This window comes from Saccopteryx bilineata, chromosome 5 (genome assembly GCF_036850765.1).
Source record: "Saccopteryx bilineata isolate mSacBil1 chromosome 5, mSacBil1_pri_phased_curated, whole genome shotgun sequence".
NCBI classification, from domain to species: Eukaryota; Metazoa; Chordata; class Mammalia; order Chiroptera; family Emballonuridae; genus Saccopteryx; species Saccopteryx bilineata.
Window position 1 is genome coordinate 188,674,688 of NC_089494.1, and position 23,029 is coordinate 188,697,716.

The 23,029-nt window shown below is 35.5% G+C and overlaps 1 protein-coding gene across 2 annotated transcripts in view; it reads right to left on the reverse strand.

Annotated features, from left to right (window-relative positions):
• Positions 1-23,029, reverse strand: part of GRID2 (glutamate ionotropic receptor delta type subunit 2) — a 1,655,975-nt gene that overhangs the window by 434,385 nt on the left and 1,198,561 nt on the right. For both annotated transcript variants that reach the window (XM_066279539.1, XM_066279540.1), the window contains one exon: positions 2,463-2,564. In XM_066279539.1, coding sequence (XP_066135636.1) covers positions 2,463-2,564 — 102 coding nt within the window. The remainder of the gene's footprint in view (positions 1-2,462; positions 2,565-23,029) is intronic.

The window sequence follows — 23,029 nt, forward strand, 5'->3', positions numbered from 1 at the left end:
CTGGAGTATTCTCACAGCATTGCGTCAGCCACAGCCGCTAGGTCAATGCTCTGCACTCTACTACAGTCTCTAAAACTAGGATTTCTATGCTTGAGTTTATCTTCGGCTCTTGTTAGTTGCATGAACATGAAAATTTTGTTTATTCTTTTGTGCACTATTTTCATCCTAATGTAATTAGTGTATCTCTTAGAGAATTTGCATAAGAATTATATTAGTCAACACATGTAAAGTTCTTACTAGGTCTGAACTAGTAGTGGATGCTGGTGTTGGTTTTTTTGTTTCCTCCTCCAGAACTACTGTATTCTTCACTACCCTACTCTGGGACTTGGGAGGCTGACTTTCATGATCATCATTACTTGGGTTCTCTTGCATTTTGCTTTATGGTTGGATTTGCAACTGGAGACACTAAGAAGAGATGAAAAGACTGGAGGAGTAACACTGGAGTAACAGTTCTCCCCAATTTTTCACTGTTTGATTGCCGTTTTGGTAATGATTCTCTTCCTCTACCCTCTTTCTATAGCAAAGGTCATGGCTGCTATTTCAAGGTCTTTTCCCCACGGCTAGCATTGTCAGGTTTGTCAATGCTGCTCCTTCCCCATGCCCCATCACACATTAGGGTAGTCTAGACTTGCTCTGAATGCTGCAACATCCCTTGTTGATTTTCTTAGCCTTATTTACATTCTTTGTTAATAATCCCTTTATTTAATTCTCCACCATTAACCATTTGAGTGTATCATCTATTTTCCCCTGGGATCATAAACAATTCAGTATTGGATTGTTTGGTTTGATGCAAACATTAGATTACTTCTTTCAAATCAATGAAGTTATCTTTAACAGTGATAAGGTTAGGGGTTTCAAATCTTAGGTATGGAAAATCGACTTCATTAACCTGTGTGTCATGGATAGCATAAATTTCCTAAGAAGTACAGTAGAAGGTTGTGTTTTTGTGTAGAATTGGGACTAGACTGCAGTTAGAATAGAATAAAGGCTAACATATCGCCTCAAGCGTTTTACATATGATCATTCTCCCTTCTCAAGTGTTGGAATACAAAGGATGTATTTGGGTCACCAAATTAAGTATAATATAGACAAAATATGAGTTTCAAAATCTAATGGGCATCAAAATTTTGGAGTTGCTGGGTGAGTAGAAGGAAGAGCGACCCTCAGTATTGGGTGGAAGAAGCTTGCAAGACCAGATAAGTAAGAACTAGACCTGAAAGGTGCTTGTAGGATTAATTAAAGTCATGGCTGGTTTCCACTCACGTAGAAATTACATGAGGAACTGGGAAGCCTACAAATTATTAAGTATAGTGGCTGTATACTGTGGGAGTGTAATAAGTATAACAAGCTTTTATTGATAGTTCCAGGCACCCAACTGATAAATCCATATAGCATCACAGAGGACTTGGGAGAAACAAACTGTTTCTATATTTCTACCCGCTAACCATATTTGAGGTGTGTGCAGATCTGAACTTGCAAGAAACAGAGACCATTATGAGACAGAAAGGTGAGACCGGGCACACAGGCATTAACACTGTGCAAAGCAATACCATTTCATGTACAAAGTAGCAATCATTTTGTTCAGCCTGGAAAGGAATTTAAAAACAATTGGTCTTATGAAGCTTCCCAATATAACTCAATTTCATCTTATTCAGAGTTAAGCATTTCTAACTGGAATCAAGTAAAAATCTCATAAATATCTCAATTCTCACATTTATCACAGTAGGAGTACAGAGAATGAGTAAAGAGGTTATGAGGTATGTAGTCAAACTTCCTCGATCTGAATCCCAACTCTCTCTGCTAATTACTCTCTGTGTAATCTTCCACATTTCTTTTCAACCTCTTTTTATCTCACTTTCCTCTACCACATTCTTGGGATCGGAGTAGTATCTATTTATTGAAAATACTTTGAGGATTGAATAAGGTTATATATGCAAACAAGTTAGAGCATAGTAAATATTGAATACAACTTAGCTTTTTTATTATATGTGCCTCTCCCTAACCAGATTTTATGCATATCATGAGGCGTGAATATACCTATAAGACGAATAATACAATAAGTGTAGTCTATTGTTAAAGGTTATGTACTACTAAATATACAACTTTGACCACATCAACCCTTGTTTGGCATAATTATTTACACTTATGCATACTCTAGGGTTTCAGTGAGAGAATGCCTGAAGGATACCTTCACTTTATCATGTGTTGAAAATTGTAGGAGTAAATTCAAGCCAAAAATGTCTATGAAAGTTACTGACAAAAGCACTGTAATTAAAAGAAAAGCCTTCAAAATCTAATTCTGATCCACATATATTGAAGGCTGGGAAACTAACCATTAAAATATCTCAGAAAGAGCAGAGTCAGGATTTGCTAAAGCTCTTTTAAGATCATGGCCTCAGTTAATAAAACATAAAGAAATGAAGAATAAAATAATCTATAGAAGCCAAAATGATAAGGCTTACCAGAACAGTCACCACACGGAGAATCACACCACGCATATTATTCTCCAGTTTCTTGTCAGTCAGTGACCCATTCAGCCCTGTGACAGGATTCCAGCATCCCAGCTGAAAGATAAAATAGCTTGATCACTTTTCTGCCTGTGGAACAGTCCAATCACCTGTGCATAGACCTTTCGGAGAAATGTGTGATACATCTTGGAATAACTGATACAAGAAGGGTTCTGTGAAGGTTTTTCTTTTTACCTGCAAAGGAACAATCAAAAATACCATTTCCTGCTTTTAAATGTCATCATATGGCATAGGGCAGCACCCGATGTGCTTTAGGAAACTTGCTGAGGACATCTGACTTAATGAGGAGTTATAAATACACCAGTAACTCAGTGCCAGTAATGTACTAATTGAGAAAATAATAGCACAAATAATTCTAGCATAATGTCTGTTCTAATTTATCAATTACTGAGCAAGTTGCATTTTTTTTTAGTTTTAATGGTTTTAATTAGATCTTACACTGCTTTTATTAAGAAAAATACTATAAGATGTGAATGTGATTAGAAAGATTGCTGCATTTATTTGAGGAAAAATCATGTATATGACTGTTGATTTCAAATATTCACAGTACATAAAACAATATAATTTGCCTTTTTTTGTCAGTGCTATCAATTCACTTGGATAATTTTGACAGCAGTCTTTCCCTTAGAGTCTTACTACGATTCAATGCTTTTTACTCTCCAAAATACTGGTTTAATTTTACATCTTGCTGTAGCTTTTATCTCTTGTAATATCCAAATCTGAGGACTACTAGTTTTAAAATTACTACCTATAAATCAGAACAGGATAAAAATGGATGACTCTCAGTTCAGAAAAAAAGGAGACAAGAGATGCTGTGATTTGAATGAGAGATAACTGCTAAAGAAGTAAAGCTTCAAAGAGAATGTTGTAATGCATATCCTGGGAAGAGATGTCATGCCATTAATCCTGAGACCAGATCCATGAGCCTTCACATTTGGGAACCCATTCTACAATTTCATGCTTTAAAGTGTCACAAACCTTTAGTCATATTCAGAGACTGTTTTGATTAACTGAATGGTTTACAGGCGCACATGGTTATCTGTACTGCTTCCTCCTAAAGACTGATTTATTTCCTTGTATCACATCCTTTTTTTTTCTTTTTATGGCTTCCAAAGCCATCAACATAATGGTGAGTATCCCTCACAAAAATGATTTAGGTGCTTCCTATTAAAATTCATGTTTTTCTTAGAGCTCCCCAGAAGGAGTTTAATTAAGAAACTAAAATGAACACAGTACAGAGTAGGGAAAAAATTTAGGTTTACAGTTGTTAAAATGGAAAATAATACTATAACTAATAAATAATAATACAAGAATAAACTCTATATTTTGCATACTTATAACTCTAAATCTACTTTTGCCCCACCCTGTATATCTTAAGAGAAAGAGATGCCACTGTATAAACAATAAGCCAACTTTTTTCTTATTAAAATAATTGGGAAAAGATGCTAATTACTGGTTTCAACTGCAAAAGCACATTAAATCAATACAATGATATGTCATTCTTAGTTATAGGAAAAGGTCTGATTAGAACTTAGATCCAATTAGCAAATCTGAATGAGTATTGAAAGTCTTATTTTCAGAGATATTGCAGTCCTCTTGCCAAAGTTAAAACCCTGTGAAATGTCTTTTGAGCTTTTGTTCTCTTCCAAGGTCAACCAAGGTCTATCCTCAATTATACTTCTTGAAGTGCACTTTTTTCTCATTATTATTTAAAGATTTTATTTTCTTAGACCAAATAGTATTCACTGAAAAAGTGCTTGACAGTATTAAGAGAGGAGCTAAGTTTCAAATGTGCTTATCTATTTGACAATTTTATTACTTAATTCTAAGTTGAATGAATTGCTTTTATCATCTTGTTCATGATATATGTTTATGTTGCCAAAGTAAACATAGAAATTCATTTTTTTTCTCCCTTTGAGGTTTTTTTCTTTCTTTCTTAATTTGGTGAACTTATCGTCAATTTGCCTAAATAAATAACATGTATTAGTACTAACTTGACCATAGTATTCTGGTGGACTGGCTAGTCAAACTATTAGTCACTGGAACAAACAAAACTTGCTGAGAAGTTTTTTCAACAATGCTCTGGAAAAACATTTTAAATATATAATTTTCAGGGTTTTTTTGTTTTTGTTTTTTTTTTTTAAGTGAGAGAAAGAGAGAGAGACCGATAGACAGGGAAGACAGACAGGAAGGGAGAGAGATGAGAAGCATCAACTTGTTGTTGTGGTACTTTGGTTGTTCATTGATTGCTTTCTCATATGTGCCTTGACTGGGGAGCTCTCGCAGAGCCAGTGACCCTTGCTCAAGGCACTGAACTTGAGCTTTAAGCCAGAGACCTTTGGGTTCAAACCAGAAACCATGGGGTCATGTCTATGAGCCAGGCTCAAGCCAGAGACCCTTCACTCAAGCTAGTGAACCCTCACTCAAGCCAGATGAGCCTGTGCTCAAGCTGGCAACCTTGGGGTTTTGAACTTGGGTCCTCTGCATCCCAGGCCATCGCTCTATCCACTGTGTCACTACCTGGTCAGGCTACAGCTTCTTAATTCTGTCCTCCCTCAAACATAACTTAATACAGCCAATTGTTTAAAAATTCTAATATTGAGGGTTTTATTAGATATAATTTTCTCTTCTGCTTTATGGCTTGATGAAGGTTTTTCACCTTGCTATTTTCTTTTTTCTCTCTTTCCCTTTTTCTTCTTTTTTACCTTCCTTCATTCTTCCTTTTTTCCCTTTCTATTTCTTTACCAGACTCACATGTGTTTTGATTATACACTTGTAAAGTTATTTCTATTAATAACAACAGTCTGTATTTTAGGATTGGTAAATCCTTTTTTTTTTCTTTACAGAGACAGAGAGAGAGAGTCAGAGAGAGGGATAGACAGGGACAGACAGACAGAAATGGAGAGATGAAAAGCATTAGTCATTAGTTTTTCATTGCGCATTGCAACACCTTAGTTGCTCATTGATTGCTTTCTCATATGTGCCTTGACCGCAGGCCTTCAGCAGACCGAGTAACTCCTTGCTTGAGCTAGCGACCTTGGGCTCAAGCTGGTGAGCTTTTTTTGCACAAATCAGATGAGCCCGCACTCAAGCTGGCAACCTCGGGGTCTTGAACCTGGGTCTTCCACATCCCAGTCCGATGCTCTATCCACTGCGCCACCGCCTGGTCAGGCAAATCCTTTTTTTTTTTTTTTTAACTCAGTTCTTCATATACACAAACTCCAATACTTAATGTTAGCTGAATGTTGGTAGTGGACAACAAGAATTAGGATATTTAGAAACTGAAATTTGAGGTACAGAAAGTTTAACATCCAAATTCTTTGGAAAACTAAAAATAAATTATATCCACGCATCACATATCAGCATGGGACACAACAAAAAAATTACTAGGAAAGTAAAATAATACTTATTTCCTCTATTAAATAAAACAATTTTTATTTTCAGTTTTTGTAATACTGTCTATATGTCAGCCTGCTACTAAACTCTTCATACATGATCTCATTTACACTTCAAAATATTATAAGTTTATGAGAAGGGGTTGTTACCATTATAACATTATACATTTAGAAACTAAATATTCAACTAAGGTCACATACCTGTTAAGAGAAGAAATTAAAATTTAAAGTCCAGATTCAGTGTTTTTAATTGTGGTGCTGTCTTATAGCTTAAAATTTTTTTTCATAAACATTATTTATTTAAGGAAGATAGGGAGGAAATTATTTCTATTTTATAGTCAAGGAAATTGAGACTTAGAATTAAATGGCTGGCTCAGTATAATAGCTAGTAAATTCACATTTTGGCAATACAATTTAAAAGGCAAAATCATCATCATCATTTTTTTTTCTATTTTCCTGAAGTGGGAAGTGGGGAGGCAGAGAGACAGATTCCTGCATGTGCCCGACTGGGATTTACCTGGCAAGCCCACCAGGGGGCGATGCTCTGCCCACTTGGGCATTGCCCTGTGCAATAGGAGACTTTCTAGTACTTGATGTAGAGGCCATGGAGCCATCCTCAGCACCCGGGCCAACTTTGCTCCAATGGAGCCTTGACTGTGGTAGGGGGAGAGATAGAGAGAAAGGAGAGGGGGAAGGGTGGAGAAGCAGATGGGCACTTCCGTGTGCCCTGGCTGGGAATCGAACCTGGGACTTCCACATGCTGGCCTGATGCTCTACAACTGAGCCAACCAGCCAGGGCCTCATCATCATTTTTATAAAAATTATTATTATATATACAAAGTGCATCGACTTATATTAATTTACTTCTCAAAATCACCCTATGAGAAAGATATCTCTACGATATTATTTTACAAAAAGGGCAAACCAAATATCAAGAGGTTCTGCTACTTCCATCGTGTTATTTTTTTTTTATCCATTCAGGCAGTAAGCATTGAGTAAAATAAATTTTTTTAAAAAAAAATGCAGTAGAAATATAAAGTGGAAAAGATATTCTGAAAAATAATTCTGGAACTCTCCAGTTTGTGCGACTGATTTAGTAAAGATAAGCATGGCACACATTAACCCTGCAGCCTGATGGCGCCTCTCACAACGTGTACCAAAGATGAAGTATGAAGTAACCATTAGCAACAAACAAATAAACCTGGATTATCCACAGCTTTTTAAAATATTTCTCAAGTTTCAAGATTCTTTAATTTCTGTTCATATCTGTTCCATCTCCCAGAGGTGCACTTCAAGCTATGCTGTTTGATTGTAATACTTCTTCCAATAATAAGCAATAGAAATGAGTTCACATAGATCCAAATTGAATTTGTATCTACAATGGGTCATATTCCTTGCAGCATAGCAAGATTGACAGGCACAGTGTTTGATAAAAACCAGAAAAACTTCACGTAAGTTCCAGTGTGAGGCTTATCTAACAACTTCTCTAGTTTCTTTGTTTAAAATTTCATTAACTTGACTTCCCTGGTTGTGTGAGGAAGGTTGTTTTTGTTTTGTTGTGTTTTTATTTTCCTTTTTGTTTTTAATTGTATTTTATTTTAAACGAGACCAGAGACTACTAAAGAAAATGCACACAGAATCTCCCAATGCTATCTATTCATTTGAGCACTTTCTAAGTAAATAATAATAAAAGTGGCCCCTGCAGCATATGAAATTCACAGAAAGTCATACTGCTGATGGTAAAACAAGATTCACTATCTTCCATGGTCAGGCAGACTACAGAAAATTTAGAAGAGATATTAAAAAAAAGTAATTGAATTTCCTTTCTATTACAGTATATCAAGTTCCTATAGTATTTTCTGTTTAATGCTTAAAATCATCTTAAAAGCTTAAAAATGCTTAATGCTTTCATTATTTCCTTCACTGGAGCTTTAGCAATAATAATCTTGTAGCTTTCTGTTAAAATTAATGTAATATCTTGCGTTCAACAAACTGGTTGATGTACTTGCATGAGAATAGTACTTAACATCTCATGTCACATCATTGGTAAATGCCCAAGTTATAGATATTTACTCTTTTCCCCTCAATCTTTTCACTTTTCATTTGTCCATTGGTTTAAAGGATGACATTGGATTTATCTCCTTATTTTTCAGGCAGTGTTACAATGTCAAAAATAGCTGAAGTGTTCAACTTTAATTTTACTCTCAATAGCTTATTGGCTTTGATAAAAGGAGTCAAGTGAGCTTTTTTTATTTTTTATTTTTTTACAGAGACAGAGAGAGAGAGTCAGAGGGATAGACAGACAGGAACGGAGAGAGATGAGAAGCATCAAATCATTAGTTTTTCATTGCGCGTTGCGACACTTAGTTGTTCATTGATTGCTTTCTCATATGTGCCTTGACCATGGGTCTTCAGCAGACCAAGTAACGCCTTGCTGAAGCCAGCAACCTTGGGTCCAAGCTGGTGAACTTTGCTCAAACCAGATGAGCCTTCGCTCAAGCTGGCGACCTCGGGGTCTCAAGCCTGGGTCCTCCGCATCCCAGTCTGATGCTCTATCCACTGCACCACCGCCTGGTCAGGCTCAAGTGAACTCTTAATTGGATACAACTGGCATTTCCTACATTTATTAGCTTGTATTCATATGGAACAAATGAAGCCTAGCTATGGTACTAAATCCCCAGGTGCAGGACACAGAATATCCACCGTGCTAAGGGCTGTGTGGTCCCAACCACTATATTTCCTGTATTTGCTTTCTCAGCCTTCAAAGGAAAAGAGGGAACAACAAAGGCATAGGTCAAGTAGCTGATTGCTAACCATTTATTTAGAAATGCGCAGCTTTTAATTGGCAGGTTGCTAGCTCTATAATGGGTAAAATATATATAAAAATAAATATGGCATATTGACTCCAAAACAAATTTTAGAAAGTTAAAATGGAATGTTGTCCTCTTTGTTATGTATAGGAATGTAGTGGGCCAGTGATTCCTCCAATAATAATTTTCTGTACTGAATTTCCACCTAAAAAAAAAGTTCACTTTGTAGAACTTACTCCCTTGGAGATGATTATTTCCTCCTAAGTTTCTATTCCTACAGTTTGGTAATTACCATGAAATAATGGTTGTTTTGTAGATTATGTGAAATAGCTTGAGCACTTGAGCTATTTGTCTCTGAAAGTCAGAAAAAATATCTCTTGATTTATTGACTTATATCTCGCCATTTTGCTGCTGAAAAGCTTTCTCTGGCATGTAAAAACATACAAGATGAACTTCAGTGATTTCCACAAATAAAAATTTAAACATAAGAAGCTATACATATATACATATATATATATAGCTGAAAAGTTTTGTCTCATATAGACGTATATAGACACACACAGCTCAAACTTGTTATGCAATCATAGTAACCCTCTCAGTTATCAAATTGTATTTAACTGATTTAATAATATTCTGTCATCACTGTAACTTTTCTTTCATAATTCTTCTTGGTGTATAATTATTATTACCCTATATTTAGAGGCAATACATTTTAGTGGTTAAGGTCAGAAACTCTAGAACCAGATGACATGGTTCTGACACTGTCGGGTATGTGATCTTTGGCCTCAGTTTTCTCCCCTTCAAATGGGAATAGTAAAAGTGACTTCCTCACAGGGCTAGTGTGAGTGTTAATTGACTTAATATATGTCAAATGCTTAGACATGATCTTGGTACATAAAAACTAAAGAGGTTTTTGTTTTTATTATTCCTCCCCATAATAGTATTTCGTTCCTGCTCAGCCTTAGCATCTGGAGTCACTAGTTTCAGTGATGGAGCATGCTTCTAAAGCACCTGTTCTCAATTTTGTCTGCATATTAGAGTCACTTGAAAGCTTAAAAACACTCTGATGTCCCAGCCCAACTCCAGGAAAATTAAAGCAGAATCTTCAGGGGTGAGACTCAAGAATCAGTGTTTTTTAAGTCTTTCCAAGTGCTTTCAATCTGTAGCCAAGGTTGATAAACACGGATATAAAACTTTCTAACATCCAAGGAATAACAATCTTACAGAATGAATCTTAACCTTTTGACTGAAGGCATTGATTTTATTAAGTTCTTTTGAAAAATATAACTAGGGACAGGTTTTATTTATTTATTTATAATTTTTTATTTTTTGTGTTTTTCTGAAGTTGGACACAGGGATGCAGTCAGACAGACTCCCGCATGCACTCCGCCGGGATCCACCTGGCATGCCCACCAGGGGGCGATCCTCTGCCCATCTGGGGTGTTGCTCTGTTGCAACCAAGGCCATTCTAGCACCTGAGGCAGAGGCCATGGAGCCATCCTCAGCACCCGGGCCATCTTTGCTCCAATGGAGCCTTGGCTGTGGGAAGGGAAGAGAGAGACAGAGAGGAAGGAGGTGTAGAAGCAGATGAGCGCTTCTCCTGTGTGCCCTGGCCGGGAATCGAACACAGGACTCCTGAACACCAGGCCGATGCTCTACCACTGAGCCGACTGGCCAGGGCATGGGACATGTTAATATCTTAAACAAACAAGATATTTTACTTTTCTTCTCTTAAAATTGATAGGAGGCTATAAACTCTGTGAAACCAGAATGATATCTATCTGGTCTTTTGTACCTCTGCCCTTTATCATAATATTGTTGTATTGGTACATAGTAGGTTTGGAAATTAAGGGATATTTCAACACTTCATATTCATTTTGAAATATCCCCTAATTTTTGTGAGCAGTGTATATGCATATTCATTAATAACTGAATGAAAAAAAATACCTCCAATTTGAGGTTGTGCACTACCAACATATTGTACTCCTGACACTTTACATGATATTTCAGGGTGAATCCCCTAACTAAAATTCTACTAGTTTCTGTTTTCTTTATCATAAAAATATTATTTATTTCTAATACTATATTAGCATTTAATGATTAAGACCTGATAAAAGTTGGTTGATTTTCTTCTCTTTCCTTTGGTTCTACCTTGAGATGCTTCAAAGGGGATCTCCATTTTAAAACCACATTATAATTCTCCATCATTTCCCATCTTTTCCATTAAATAATTAACTACTTAAGGTCAGGAGCACCATCTTAACTATCTTTGTGTTCCTTGTGCCTATAACAGTATCTTGTACAAGTAAAATTATTCTTTTTTATGAAACTTACAAGGTTACTGTAAATTTACAATGTTTAATGTAAAACATCTCTATTGCTTCTCAACCAATATTAAAATCTCAAGACCTGAAATTTTATTATATTCTATCTCTTCAACATCTCTGCTTAAATATCTCAAAAACACCTCAAATATCTAAAAGATAAAGCTCATAAAACTCTCTATCATCCATCCAGTTTCATTGGTCAGAAACCACGAAGTCAGTCTTACCACTTCTCACATCTACATCATTGCCAGTCTATCAATTCACCTCCTTTAAAAAAAAAAGTGTCCCTTGAATCCATTTAATTTCATCTCTAAGATGATTCCAAAGTATAAACAAATTTGAAAACTGATGGTTTTAAAAACATAGTTTTTATTGATTGGAAGAAGCTTAGACACTTGCCATTATTCAATAAATTACTTAATTTACTTTTGCTCATCCTTTAGATTTCAATGTAAACATGTATAGCTTAGGGTGAACTTCCCTGACACCTACCTGTCCCTAACACCAGGCTAGATCATGTCACTCCAAAAGAGCATCATGTTTCTCTCTTTTATAGTAATATCACAGTTAAATATTTTAATTTATATTTTATATAATCAACATTCATGGCTCCAATTATCTGTAACTTTCCAAAGGAATCAGAAAAAATTTACTCTTTTTTCTACCTCCTTTAATAAATACATAATTCCTGTCACAATTCAATTTTTATTCAATACTAAACAAACTTAGGTGATTTTTAAACAAGAAACAATATATCTTTTAGTGATAGTTGTTTTTTAAATGATGCCTTAAATGAGGTTCTCAATATATATATCCTAAATACTGTGCTGCCAGCTAATAGCTGAGCTTTTTAGTTTTCTCTTAATTTGGAATGTGAATTATCAAGAAGTTCTTCTTGGGTGCAGAAGGAGTGTAATAAAGATTTTCCTGTGATCTTTATTACAGGTCTGTGTAATAAAGACGCTGAAATGCTTTACAAAAGTCTTTGGTATGAGGAATGATGATATTACCTAACTTTGTAGAGAATAAGTTGTTCCAATAGACCTTTAATTTGAATAATTATATGATGACAGCAATACTAAAAAATAAGAATAAAGATGGAACTTATCTAGGTACTTCTCATATTCTAGGCCTCATTTTAAGGCTTGTACCTATACTGTTTCACTAGAAAGAGAACCAAAATAAAATAGAAGTTTTGGGGGATGAAACATTAACTTATCTAGGAGGAAACCCTCTTAAGAGGGCTTTGGGGATCCCAGCTCCTGGTCCAAAACTGATGCATGTTTTGTGAGGCCTGACATAGGTGATTACAAAGGCTTTACCTGACAGGCCTATGAAACTGAGCTGCAGTCAAGAACTCAGGCACTTTTAGCTGACCATGTTTTTATGCAATATCTGCATGCTGAGCCCAAGAGCTTCTATGCAGGGGACCTGTGCAAAGCCTCTCCAAGAGTTCAGAAGAGGGGCTAACCATGAGGAAACTTCCCTTCTCTTCTCCCTCCCTCCACAGCTGGCAGGTCCATAAAGCTGAGGGAGCCTTTTGATCAGGGTTCCTTCCAGCAGTGAGATACTTCCCCTATCTGTGCTGATACAACTGACCCTTTCCAGGTGCCATTTTGTCAGGAAAAATGTAACACTGGGACAACTTACCCTTCTCTTTAGCTTGCTTTTCCTGAGGTAGTAAGTGAATAAAGGTTTAATTGTTATTTTCATTTTGCCTTGTCTTATTCAACTACTTCCACAACTGGCAGCTCAGTTCTACCCAGCTCAACTCTTGACATCTCTCATTTTATGATGGTTTACCTTTTTTTGAAGACTTCTTTTGAGATAGACATTATGCCAAGCTCTGGCTTTCATTTAATTTGCTTTCTTTCTATAATCCTATCAGGCAGGTACTATAATTATCCCAATTTAATAGGTAAAGAAATTGAGGGTTAAAGAACTTAATTTACCTGTTCTAGGTCACTCAGCTGGCAACTAAAACAGCCAGGATCTGACCAGGCACTTCAGCCCTAGCACCTACTAGGTGATTCTGACCTCAATTAATAACACCTTTTCAGAGAAGAACAGAGCAAGAGGCAAAGAGACAGTCTTAACTGGCTTTGAGTTCTTATTTCTTTAGTTCAGTTCTATTTGTCTTTTGGGCCCTTGAGAAGTTGAACTCTCTCTCTCTCTCTCTCTCTCTCTCTCTCTATATATATATATATATATATATATATATATATATATATATATAAAACTTTCTTTCTTGGCTCAACTATTCAAATTGAGTTTCTTTCATGGCCCTTGAGAAGTTGAACTTTTCATATATATATATATATATATATATATAAAACTTTCTTTCTTGGCTCAACTATTCAAATTGAGTTTTTTTCATATAGTACCAAAAGTTTTATAGCTAATATACATGGACATTTCTAGAATTCGTGAATACATTCTATAACTAAGTCAATGTAGAAAAAGAAAAATATTTTTAAAAGAGTGAGTAAACAGTGAAAGAACATTGGACCAGCTGTTTGAAGACCTAAGTTTTATTCCAAATAAAAATTACTCTTTTTGAATCATAGTATCTTTATCTGAAAATAAAATAGTTTATAATGGAAATGAATTCTAGACTGTTTTCTCATAACTCACAACTAATTAGTAATTGGGTCTATTTTGTGAATAGTTTCTTATCAAATGAGCTAACCAATTTAAAAATTATATAATGCCAACACCAATTATTTATAGTGAAAAAGGGAAACTCACAGAATCATTAAACTGCAGGTTCCACTTAGCAAACATCTTTGCCTGTTTTATTTACTGATGCAAACCAAGCAGCTACACAGTTCACATACAATAAATATTTGTTGAATGAACAAATGGGTCTTATTTTTCCAAAGAGTAGGTTAAATCTTAGTGTCAATAGGATTGTATTACATGCAGATTTTATTGCTAAGTGAGGGATAAATCAGCTAATCTTATAAAAGTTCTTTGTGATTCTACAACTCTTTTATATGACTGGATATATAATAAGACTCACTCTATGATGGACAAAAAAGAGTTTCTCATTCAGATTTTCCAAATAACTCTCATGGTAAGAAGTACAGTCAACTACTGCATTCAGTTTATCTCAGGGGTCGGGAACCTATGGCTCATGAGACAGATGTGGCTCTTTTGATGGTTGCATCTGGCTCGCAGACAAACTTTTAATAAAAAAAATAACGTTAAAAATATAAAACATTCTCATGTATTACAATCCATTCATTTCCTACCGCTCATGTTCATGGTTGTGGGTGGCTGGAGCCAATCACAGCTGTCCTCTGGGACAACACCAAATTTTTATTGGATAATGCATAATGTACACGGGTCATTGTATGGCTCTCATGGAATTATATTTTAAAATATGTGGCATTCATAGCTCTCTCAGCCAAAAAGGTTCCCGACCCCTGGTTTATCTGATGCACATGCTGACATGCTGACATGACATTTTTGTCTAGGTCAGTGTCATTTCTTCCTTTCCTGCTCCCTTTTATCAGGTGCCTGTGCTTATTTTCAAAATGTGGACAGAGTTGTTGGATTCCATGGGTAACTGAATCATCAAACGATTTACTGTATCTCTGAGCATTTTTATCAGCTTTGAAGACAATTTTTATTTCATTGCCATTACTGCAAACATTTAAACAGTTGAGACTTCCATATATGAGGTATGTGTAAACATGCTGGTATATTTCAAAAAGGAGTTGCTATTTTTGGAGGATTTATGTGCTTTTCCAATTACTCTTTTAAAAATATTTATTTTAATGCTTCCCTGTATATCATTCCATTGGAAATTATTATCTATCATCACACACATATGATAAGTATAAGAAAAGTCAGGGATATTTGGAAGAGGTCAGGATTAACTGATCACAATAATGTACAGGAGATTTGGCAATGCATAATCTAGTGGACTCAAATACAAAATATAACACTGTGCATAGTGTAAACACTCTCATCACTCAGATGAGTGATTTATAATCAAGAATATGGTTATTGATTAAACACCTAATACACTGTGTTATGGCATGAAAAGAAACAGAATATTTATTTTAACCTCCAAGACTTTGTAATATTTTTGAAATGAAAAATCAGGTTGTTGCTTTTTTATAAAAGGAAAACCTACAAGAAAGTCTATTAGGCAGCATATTACTAATTTCCAAAAGACTGATATAATTAATAAATGCTATGTATTTAAAAAAGGAAGATATCTGTGAGAAAGTATCAGACCTCATCAAAGAAAGTGATTTACAAAGCAGAGTACTATGTAGTACTGTTGGCAGACAGCCACAGGAAATGCTTCCCATAACTGTACGTGCATACCACCAGCCTTTCACCACGAGGTAGAGTTCATTCCCTCTCTCCTTGAATTTGGGTGAACGCTGTAACTTGATTTTACCAGTACACTGTGGCAGAAGGTATGACATATGATTTCTGGGCCTGGGCCTCTAGAGCTCACACAGCTTTTCTTTTTTCATTTTTAGAAACCAACAATCAAGTAATAAAAAGGCTGGGCTAGAATACTGAATAAGGGAGACTATGTAGTAAGTTAAAGGAATCATATGGAGGAGAACTAAGGACCCCAGCCAACAGGCAGCACCAAGGCCTCAACCTGTGAAGGAACATCATATTGGATTCTCTGACCCCAGGTGAATTATCCCCATTAACACCCTGTGGAGCAGAGGTGATCCATCTCCTTTGAGATCTACTTGAATACCAAAACCACAAAATCCTTGGAAATAAAATAGATTTTGTTTTGAACCATTAAAGTATAGGGATGTTTTGTAATGCAGTACTAAATAATTGAAACAAATGAATTATGTACATTGTATGGTTACCTATGCCTTTGAGACAGACTGTATATTCAAAGCTTCTATAAGGCAATAGAAAGTTGTGCATATATATATATATATATTTAGAAATAGTATATATATATATATTTAATAGTAAATATATATATATTTAGAAATAGTCTTATATTTCCCCAATATTTTCCTTTATTTCTTAAAGCTTTCTTTAAAAAAAATGTTTCCTTATTTCAATTAAGGTAAACATTCCTGGCCCTGGCTGGTTGCTCAGTGGATAGGGCATCAGCCTGGGATAAGGATGTCCCAAGTTCGATTCCTGATCAGTGTACACAGGAGAAGTGACTATCTGCTTCTCCCTCCCCTTCTTTCTCCTCCTTCTCTCCCTTTTCCTGCCAACAGTCAGTGGCTTGATTGGTTCAAATGTGACCCCAGGCGCTGAAGATAGCTCCTTTGAAGCACATCAGCCTCAGGTGCAAAAATAGCTTGGTACTGGAGCAATGGCCCAAGATGGGGTTGCCAGGTTGATCCCAAGATGAGGTTGCCAGGTGGATCCCAGTGGGAGTGTATGCTGTATTCTGCCTCACTCTATCTTCCCTCCTCTCACCAAAACAAAAAACAAAACAAAACAAGATAGACATTCCTGTATGTACTTCCATCTTTGTGGTACCTGATGGAATCACTTTCAAAATTGTCTGTTCTTTAGAAAATAATGTAGAATAAAACATTATTTGCTTCTTTTTTTTTTTTTTAATTTTTTTGTTTTTAGATTTTATTTATTCATTTTAGAGAGAAGGTACACAGGGAGAGAGAGAGAGAGGCAGAGAGAGAGAAGGGGGGAGGAGCAGGAAGCATCAACTCCCACATGTGCCTTGACCAGGCAAGCCAGGGGTTTCGAACCAGCGACCTCAGCATTCCAGGTCGATGCTCTACCCACTACACCACCACAAGTCAGGCCATTATTTGCTTCTTATGATTGCCCTGACAAATTACTGCAAACATCGTAGTTTAAAACAATAGGAATTTGTTCTGTCACAGTTACAGAGAACAGATTTGAAATCAAGGTGTTGTTGGGTTTATGATCTTTCCCAAGGCTTGCGGGGAGATTCTTTCCTTGCCTCTCCAGCTGCTTCTGGTGGCTCCAGGCTCTTCCCGGCTGTATAACCCTATCTCTGCCTCCATCCTCTCATGGCTATCACCTCTTCTCTTTTTTCCATCTCAAATCTCCCTTTGCCTTTCCTTTATAAAGATATTTGTCTTTGGATTTATGGCCCACCTAGATAATTCCTGATGACTTCATCTTAAAATCTTGATCTTAATTACATCTATGAAGACCTTTTCTTCAAATAAGGTCAAATTCATAGGGTCTGGGGGTTAGTTCATGGACATATATCTATGTTAGGTGTAAAGAGGTTTCAACTCACTTCTGATCACAATTTTAAGTTTTCATTTTAGCATCAAGCTTTTTATCAGGCCTCTTTAGTTGATATGCACTCTTTGGGGAAAGACATAGTTTTGGGAGATCCATGTCCACTGAAGACAATTGATTTTCCTGACATATTGATTGATTTAAATTTCCTCAACTTAGACGTGAGAAAGCATTTGCCAAACAGTAATGAGTTTGATCTTTTAAAGTATTTCCAATAAGTCTCTATTGGTACTTATTATCTGGAGTATTATTCTACAATTTAGACACTTATTTGTCTATTTCCCCAGTAGAAAATTTAGCTCATGGATGTCTGAAGTCATTTATTTATTATAATACCTTCAGCAGTTTTGTATCACTGAATTAGACAATCAATAAATGATTTTGATTTAAAATATTTTATTTTCCTCAATACATTGTATTTGGTTAAATAGGTGTATTGGTAGGCTTATTATTATTCCTTAGCTGTGCACAAATGCATTTTGAGTATACCTTTTTAATCTGATATGGAGAAGAAAAATATAGTGTCATAAGAGAAAAGGTGATCTAGCACTTAACTACTCCAAATAATTTGGCTTTCTAAACCAACTACAGAAAATGGAAGGTACAGAATAAACTATGTGTGATTATCTACAGTCAGACATAGATTCTAAAATCAGAATGACAGTGCACCTACTGCAAATACTTTTAAGTAACTCTTACAATCTCTATTTTTATTAATATATTAACTCAGTCAACATTTTGATTGATCCTTATCTCAATTATGTTATATTTAAATATATAATTTGTCTTATTTAAAATAGCAAGAGACAAAATAAACTTTCAATAGAATTTGGTCATTTATGTTACATATAATAAAACCTTACTATGAAATATATCTTTCCTATTCTATTTTCTATATAAAACATATACATTTCTTAAGACATATTTTATTAATGTAGAGAATCAATAGCTAGGTTTTATTCTTGTCTTATCAATAATAATTCAGATCACAGGTTATTGAGGATAAAATTGTTAATCAATCTTGGCCTCTGTACATAACAGGAATTATTCAGGAAGTAACAAAGAAAGTCTCACAAAGGGATATTCTGTCCAAATGAAGAAATTATATTCAGCTGGGAGCTTACTCAGGAAGTTATCCTTTCAGAAAACAAACTGTAACCTTTCTCCAAAGTCACAGAAGAATAGAGCAACCAGATGCACAAGTTTCAAGTCAAAGAATAAAGATACAGATTCAGAAGATACATTTTTTCAGAAAATTTGGAATGAGAATTTAGAATATAAACAGACTAAAACTGAGACCATTCTCTCAGGCATACCTTTTGAGGAATGTCTTTAGCTCTTTAATATAAATCTCTTAAAAAATCAATAGTAAAATTCTATCACATGTATCTATGAATTTTGTGAAACACATAGTAAAAATATGGGATTTTATTATTCTTGTGGCTTAATTTATCAATGATTTATAAAAATTCCTTTTACTAAATTCAAAGTAAATGTGCCTGGGAGAAGTTGATTAATTTATAATAACAAGTATGGTATGATGCAGCTTTCACATGGTTTATTTCTCAAGAATATTGACTCAGTCATTATAATATACCTTTCTGTATAATCCTCTATTAAAACTGGAGATATCAGTTACTTTTCCTTACATGAAAACCATTTTAGAGATTTATTAAAATGCAAATTTAATTTCATGAGATACTAATTTAGTTAAAATAAGAAAAATTCTCTGGACTTAATCGTATTAAATATTTTCAAAACACGGATATATAGAAAATAGTCAGGCTTGAAATTCTGTCCAAGATATGAATTTTTGAGAAAAAAATACAGCAATCATTGTATCTACCATTGTATCTAATATTTACATTCATTATTTCATAATCTTAATCACAAAATCCTCTAAGTTTAGTCTATTAAATAGATAAGCTTTATAAAATACTAAATCTTTATAATTTTTGCCCTGAAAATTGAAATTAATTAGTATTCAAAATAGACATAGAATAATTTTGTCTTATAATCTATACTTATTCATTGAATACATAAGTAATCAGATTATCTCTCTTAGCAAAATAATTTTTATAATGTAAGATTATTGAGGAAAGTAAAATAGAAACTGGATTTTGAGGTTGATTTTGATTCTGACAAAGCTGTTTTTTATCCAGAGGAAAAAACTCTTGATACACTTCAAACATGATCTCATTCCTAGAAAGTATTATTATAATATATTATGCAGTCAAACTAATAGCTGAATTAGACATATTTTGAAATATGGTGCAACAGAAGGGTGTCAAATAAAAAGCACTATTGTGTAAAGTCTAAATTTATTGAGCTAATCTTTATCTGGACAGTTACCAAGGTAACTAGAATAGTATCCTGATGAATAGCATCAAAGTTTAATACTCATATATGGTAGTTAGTTAGAGAGCAGAAACACTTTCTTTTTTTTATTTTTAATTTCTGAAGTTGGAAACGGGGAGGCAGTCAGACAGACTCCCGCATGCGCCCGACTGGGATCTACCCGGCATGCCCACCAGGGGGCGATGCTCTGCCCATCTGTGGCATCGCTCTGTTGCAACCAGAGCCATTCTAGTGCCTGAGGCAGAGGCCAGAGAGCCATCCTCAGCGCCCGGGCCAACTTTGCTCCAATGGAGCCTCGGCTGCAGGAGGGGAAAAGAGAGACAGAGAGGAAGGAGAGGGGGAGGGGTGGAGAAGCAGGTGGGTGCTTCTCCTGTGTGCCCTAGCTGGGAATCAAACCTGGGACTCCTGCATGTCAGGCTGACGCTCTACCACTGAGCCAACCGGCCAGGGCTGCAGAAACACTTTCCTTCAACCAAAATTTTCTCTATTGACATTCTTCAGCTGTCTAAAGGATACAACTAACCTTACATAAAAAAATTTCAGAGACAAATAGATCAACTCAACAAAACTCATTATTACTTCAGTTAAAAAAAAACAACATATAAAGAGATGTAGCAATACCACCCCACAAACATTTGTAAAATTTACAATGCCGGTCTAAACCTCTACAACTTTTTATTACAGAAAATTTCAAATACATATAGAAAAAATTAAATCATGATCCTAAGTACTCCTGAACTTGATTAAGCAATTATCAACTCATTCCCAATCCAGTCTTAACTTTCATACTCCTAGTCTTTTTTGCCATCATCCCCATCCCTTAGATATATTTTAAAACCAATGCCAGACATTATGTAGTTTTATTTCTAACTATTTTTATTTGTATCTCTGATATTAAGAGATCTTTTAAAACATAGTCATGATACCATAATCATGCTTTCTGAAATTTGTAATAATTTCTCAATATTATCAAATATCTAGTTAATATTCAAGTTGTCCTTATTTATTCTAATTAGTATGCATATTTTACAATAGATAATATATCTCTTGAGTCTTTTAATGGATTCTTCCATTCATTATTCTTTATTTTTTCCTTCAATTTATGTCAAAGAATAATTAGTCGTATTATGTTAGTCTCCCAAGATCTGGATTGTGCTGACTAAATTTCACTGTGCCACATGACATATTTCTCTGTGCATTGTATATTTTAGAAATTAGTAAAGCCAGAGGATTGATCTATTCACTATAATAGTTGACAATAATTTGGTGTTTACTTTAAGCAAAAGGGACATAATGTCTGTCTCTTCTGTTAGTAATATTAGCAGTTATTGATGTCCACTTACTGCTTTCATCAATGTTACAGTCTGAAATATGTTTCCCTAAAATTTATAGGTTAAAGCCATAACTCCCAATACCTTAAAAGGTGGCTCTATTTGGAGATAGAGCCTTTAAAAGAAGTGATTAAGGTAAAATGAGGCTATATGAGTAGTTCTTAGTCCAATCAGACAAGCATCCTTATAGGAAGTGGAGATTAGGACATAAGAGACACCAGGTATATGAATGCCAAGAGGAAAGAGCATGTGAAGACACAAGGAGGTCACTATCTGCAAGCCAAGGAGAGAAGCCTCAAAGGAAACCAAACCTGCTGACACCCTGATCTTGAACCTCTCATCTTCAACTGTGAGAAAATACATTTCTGTTGTTTAAGCTTCCCAGTCTGTGGTTCTGTGTTATGGCAGTCCTGGCAAACTAATATAATTAGTAATGGCAAAATGCCAACATCTTAATTCTATCATTTCTTCTTAATGAGGAATAGGAATATTTGGTTAACATGAGGTGGGGCTTATCTTCACAAAAATAAATTGTTTCATCAGCTTCCTATAAAGAAGGATACAGGTTTCCTCCCATTATTCAAAAGTAGGCCTGTGAAACATTTTGTAAGCTAAAATGGTATAAAGTGAAGAAGCAAATATTAATTTATATGAGAAAAAGTTGAAGCATTCCCTGACTAAAAAAATAACCTACCAAATCATAGCAAATATGCTTAAGTGTGTCTGGTTTTACACTAAACATAACAGCCTTACGAGCTCTTTTGGGCTTTTCTGATACCTTAGAACACATCTTACTGAAGGATGAACAAAAAATCATGAAGATAAAGCCCAGATGCTCACAGACACAGCACTCAGCGTGGTTCCCGGGGAAGGAGCCTGGCGGGGCCACTTTTGTTGTGCTTGGTGCCTGCTGCCTCTGTAATGACTGTAGCAAAGCAAAAGCTCAAGCCTTTTTGAATTTCACTTTTTGTGGTAAAAGTGAAAAATCCTCTTCGAATTTCTTCTGGTTAGTGCAACAGGTAATAATGCAGGTTTCTTGTAAAATCAAAGTGGGGTAACGTGGACTTTTGCATAACAGAGAATACATGTATTGCGTATTTATTTATTTATTTATTTATTTATTTATTTATTTTTGCAACAGAGACAGAGAGAGGGACAGATAGGGACACACAGACAGGAAGGGAAAGAGATGAGAAAGATCAAGTCTTTGCTGCAGCAACTTAATTATTCATTGATTGCTTTTCACATGTGCCTTGACTGGAAGGCTACAGCAGAGCTGGTGACCCCTTGCTCAAGCCAGCGACATTGGGCTCAACTCAGTGACCTTGGGCTTCAAGCCAGTGACTTTTGGGCTCAAGCCAACAACCATGGGGTCATGTCTATGGTCTCACACTCAAGTTAGCAACCCCGCACTCAAGCTGATGAGCTCATGCTCAAGTCATATGAGCCTTCACTCAAGCCTGTGACCTCGGGGTTTTGAACCTGGGTCCTCTGTATCCCAGCCCAGGGCTCTATCCACTGTGCCATTGCCTGGTCAGGCTATTTTTATAACTCATAATGTAAACATATTTGGTGGTGAAATAATAAGTGCTATGGCTTCTTCCTCTAAAATTATCACTGGGGGATCTGCATAGTAAAAGAGATTCCCGAAACCTATACATATGGCACCACTGTAAGGAACTCCTAGAAAGGGAAAGTGTATACTGAGGTGCAGTGTCTGGAGGATATGTAGTTGCCTCCTGGAGAGAGAGAAGGCAATAGGTAGAAGCAATGAAAAGACACGTTATTGTCTTAAATTGAGCTCTTCCATCTTCAATATGTTGACTTGGAATATCATTGCCTGGCCCTTTCTGGTAAAAATCTGATGTAGTTACTCATAGCACTGATTAATTTATTGAGTTGTGAGACAGCATGAATAATAGCAGAGCAGTACAAAATTTTTATTGGGATATGGAATTAAAACAAGCAGATACAGGTTGAGCAGCTTCACATACTCAGTTCTCCACCCCTTTCCATTCAGACCTCTAG